The sequence below is a fragment of the Silene latifolia genome, chromosome X, assembly GCF_048544455.1.
Source record: "Silene latifolia isolate original U9 population chromosome X, ASM4854445v1, whole genome shotgun sequence".
Classification (NCBI taxonomy): Eukaryota; Viridiplantae; Streptophyta; class Magnoliopsida; order Caryophyllales; family Caryophyllaceae; genus Silene; species Silene latifolia.
In genome coordinates, this window is record NC_133537.1 from 257,511,634 (window position 1) to 257,515,782 (window position 4,149).

Sequence of the window (4,149 nt, forward strand, 5' to 3'; positions counted from 1 at the left end):
ATGGCTTATTCTGAGGCTGAAATCTTGCAATTGAAATAATCTGAATCAGCCTTGAAACAAAAATTAGAGAAATCTAAGGGATCAGGCTCCAAAATCCAGTCAGGAACCCCATTCTCATCAATTATCAAGCACTTTGATTTTTCAAGTTTTGGGAGTCCAAGTGGTACCAAAAACGTGATCAACATTGATGATGATACTCCTAAAGATGATAAACATGATGAGTCAGTAACGACTATCATGATGGCAGTAGTCCAGGAAATTAAAAAGCTTAATGAAAAATTTGAAAAAATACCTGGAGTTCCTGCCAGCATGGAAGAAGTTGCCCCTGAAACCTATGCTGACTCACCTTTTATAGACGAGATAGCCAAAGTGGATCTTCCTTAAAAATTTATGATTCCATCCATGAGGACTTATGATGGGACCTCGGATCCACAAAACCATGTGGTGTTCTACAAGCAAAAAACTTGGCAGCATCTATTCCAAGCGAGTTTAGGCAGGTTTGCATGTGCAAAGGATTTGGAACCACCTTGACTAGTCCTGCACTGCATTGGTATATCAACCTGCCAAATGGCAGTATCAGATCCTTTGCCAACCTGATCAACACATTCAACCAGTAGTTCGCAAGTAGCAGGGAGTTAGAGAAGCGTTCCAGTGACCTGTACAGGATTACCCAGAAATCAGATGAGACCCTCAGAGCCTTCCTTTCTAGATTCAACAAGGAGAAAGTATTAATTCCCAGGTGTGACGTTGGAACAATAGTGGAGCATTCAGGCAGGGACTACTACATAATATTGATCTCTATGGTGAGCTGATCAAGTATCCCTGTCATTCCTTCGAAGACATCCAGGAAAAGACGCTTGCCTATATCAGGCTAGAGGAAAACAAGAGTTATAAGGTTGGAGGACCCTACAATGCAAAAGACTATGATAAGCCGAATAGGAGAAGTGCCAGCAGGAGCAATAACTATAGGAGTGGCTCATATACCAGACCTGAACAGTCAAAAGTCAACCTAGCGCACGAACAACAAGGTAAGGCTAAAGTTCATCCACTTATCTCTGAACATAACTTCTGTGTTGACATTGCAGGTATGATCCAGCAACCGGATAACATGGGACCAGTGGTCAGGTGGCCCAGAAATTCAGATAACCCGAATCTAAGGAAGGAGCATACCAAGTGGTATGAATTTCACATGGGTATTGGGCATATAACGAAGGATTGCTTTACTCTTAGGAAAGAAGTGGCCAACCTTTTAAAGGCAGGATACCTCAAAGATCTAATCAAAGCCAGAGGATGGAATAAAGATCCTGGCAAAGTCAACCCGGAGCAAAAACAGGAATGCAATCTCCCTCCACCACCTCCACTCTATGAAGTAAAATTCATAAATGACGGATCAGAGATTTGTGGCCTAACCAGTTCAGCAGCGAAAAAGATAGCCAGGACTCGTCAAACTAAGTTGCCCTGCAAGCTTGGCAACATACCACCTATCACATTCAGTGACTGTGATTTGGTGGGCATCCATGACCTATATCATGATGGCCTTGTGATCTCCATGCAAGTTAGAACTGCCAACGTAAATAGAATCTTGGTAGACGGAGGCAGCTCAGTGAACCTGATCATGCTAGACGTACTCAAAGCCATGCAAATCAGCGAGGATCAAATTACCCGAAATCCAGTGTCTTGGTAGAGTTCATGCAGCAGGAGCCACATGCCAGGTCATCTCACACACACAGGCAAGCCAGGGATACAATACACCAGTTTCAGGAACCAGTCAAGCTGAGCTAAGTTTAGTGGTCAATAAGTATGTGTACAAGCCCAAACACCAGCTGCCACCATGGCCAGCTGGTTAGCCACTGAATTAGGCTTAGAAAAATCCTAGGGGTTCAATGGTAAATTACAATGCAAGTCCCAGAAATTCAAGCTGGACAGAATTGCAGCAAATGACAAACAGCAAAAAAAGCAACCTTTCCATTTTTGGCTAAACAATGAGGAAAAGGCAATCAAAGAGCTTTTTACTTGTCTCACCATTTACCAGGTGCAACCTAGAGCAAATTTTAATGCCAAGGACCCAATCATTTCGTCCTCAAGTGCCTACAATCAACAGAAAAGCCAGCAATGCAGCAAAGGACCACAACCTGTCACTGTCACCTGCATTTCTCTTTTATTTCATTCCAGTTTATAATTAAGAGCTTTTAAACCGTTTTAATATTGTATTTGGACTCTCATCAGCATGTGAGGAAGGATCCTGACCCTTGGATGTAATTTCCTTTCAAGTTTGTAACCTAAAAAGGCCTATATAAGGACTTTGACTCAGACTGTTGTAACACAACTGATTTATGAATGACACCTAAGAATTCTCTCAAATTTAAATCTCTTAATCTTGTGCTTAGTCTATAGATTAGAGTCAGGCTTGATAACAACCCATGCTTAGACTGTGGTTGTTGATTAAGTACCTGTTAGTAGAGTCTAAACTTTCCTGTACTGAGTCTGTGGTTTGTTTAGTTTTGTTGTTTGCTTCAGTTGAGTCTTTCCTGTGTTAATCTGTGGAAATTCTTAGCGCAAGTCCTCCAAATAATTAACTTAACTCCCTGTGAGTATTCTGTGGGTTTTCAATTGATAATTATATCCAAAGATCCTTTCTTTCCATCACTCTTTCATAACTTCTTCATTCGCAGTCTATGGTGTCTGTCAATCAGTTCAGTTGAGTCTTAAAATTACTTTGAGTCCCTTAAAAATCTTGGAATTTTGCTCAGAATTAGATCTTATATTAACGTTAATTACTACCAAGTTTCATGATTTTAGGAGGTCATTTGATAATTTTAATAAATAGCACAAGTTTACTGCATTCATGAGAAACTATCTTTGGATTGCTGGTTTGGTTGCTGTATTTTCCTAAACCATTGGGCATTACACTGCAAATTGGTAATCAGAGCAAGGTCATAACACAATTGCATCTTGTGTTAGTCTTGGGAGAGGAAAGTGAGTTCATTTTTACCATAACTACAACAAAAACACAAAAATACCCCAATGAGTGAAGAGAGGAGTACTGGTATTGAAACTAGAGTGTAACAGATAGCAGGAAGAATTAATGACTTGGTGAATGTTGTTAACACTCTTGTAGAAGGGATTCCTAGCCATGATCCAAGGAGGCCACTCCACAGAGGCAAAGACAGGGGTAGTGGCTTTGTTGGAGCAAGAAGAGGACATCAATACTACCAAGAATAAGAGGAGGATCGCTTCTCAGATACTGATGAACCTATGGCAGAGGGCATCTACATGGAAAGAGACAAAGACATAACGGTAGAGATTCCTAATTTCCATAGCAGCCTAAATCCTAAAGATTTATTAGATTGGATTAGAACTATTGAAAGAGTCTTTGAGTTTAAAGGATATACTGACAGAAAAGCTTTCAAAGTTTCTATCCTTAAATTCAAGGGCTATGCCTCACTTTGGTATGAAACCCTGAAAAACCAGAGAATTAGAGAGGGCAAGGAACCCATTAAATCTTGGCTAAAACTTAAGAAGAAGTTGAAAGATAAGTTTATAGCTATAGATTACACACAGGCCATGTTTATTAAGTTAACCCAGCTAAAGCAAGACCAACAATCTATTGAGTCTTACCTTAGGAGCTTTGAACAACTTACCCTGCAATGTGAGATTACTAAAAAGCCTGAACAAAAGATTGCTAGGTTTGTTGAGGGCTTAGAATGCATCAAGTTTGGTCGTTTGATAAGGCAGTCAACCTGGCATTGAGAATTGAAAAGATTGGAAAGGCTAAGGTTACTGCTTCCAAACCCATTACCAGACCTACTTTCAAACCTTTTTTGGGGGTTAGGATTGGAGAGAACCCAAAGCCTGCAACCCAACCAACACCAGACAAGGGAAAGAGTCATATGAATCCTAAAACCAACCCACCTGTAACTGATGGGAAAATTAAATGCTTCCAGTGCCAAGGGTATGGCCATTTTAGGAAGGATTGTCCTTCTAAGAGAACCGTGACAACAATGGAGGTAGAACAATGGGAGAGGGATGGTTTGGTTCAGTATGAGGAAGATGAGACCTTGATGTTGGAGGAAAGGGAGATTGAGGAGGAACCAGAACAAGAGCAAGTTATGGCCAACCCTGACACAGGTCACAGCTTGGTCTTATGGA

General features: G+C 40.8%; 1 protein-coding gene across 1 annotated transcript; it reads left to right on the forward strand.

The window, feature by feature from the left end:
- The first annotated feature begins 911 nt into the window (after positions 1 to 911).
- LOC141619984 (uncharacterized) lies at positions 912 to 1,684 on the forward strand. Its single transcript, XM_074436975.1, has 2 exons — positions 912 to 996; positions 1,086 to 1,684. Exons 1-2 carry the CDS (start codon positions 912 to 914, stop codon positions 1,682 to 1,684), a joined length of 684 nt encoding a protein of 227 aa, XP_074293076.1.
- Positions 1,685 to 4,149: the final 2,465 nt, after the last annotated feature.

Coding starts and splice junctions, on each gene's coding strand:
- LOC141619984 (XM_074436975.1), top strand. CDS start 912: ATGCAAAAGACTATGATAAGCCGAATAGGAGAAGTGCCAGCAGGAGCA. Junction 997..1,085: donor TCATATACCAGACCTGAACA/GTCAAAAGTCAA, acceptor TTGACATTGCAG/GTATGATCCAGCAACCGGAT.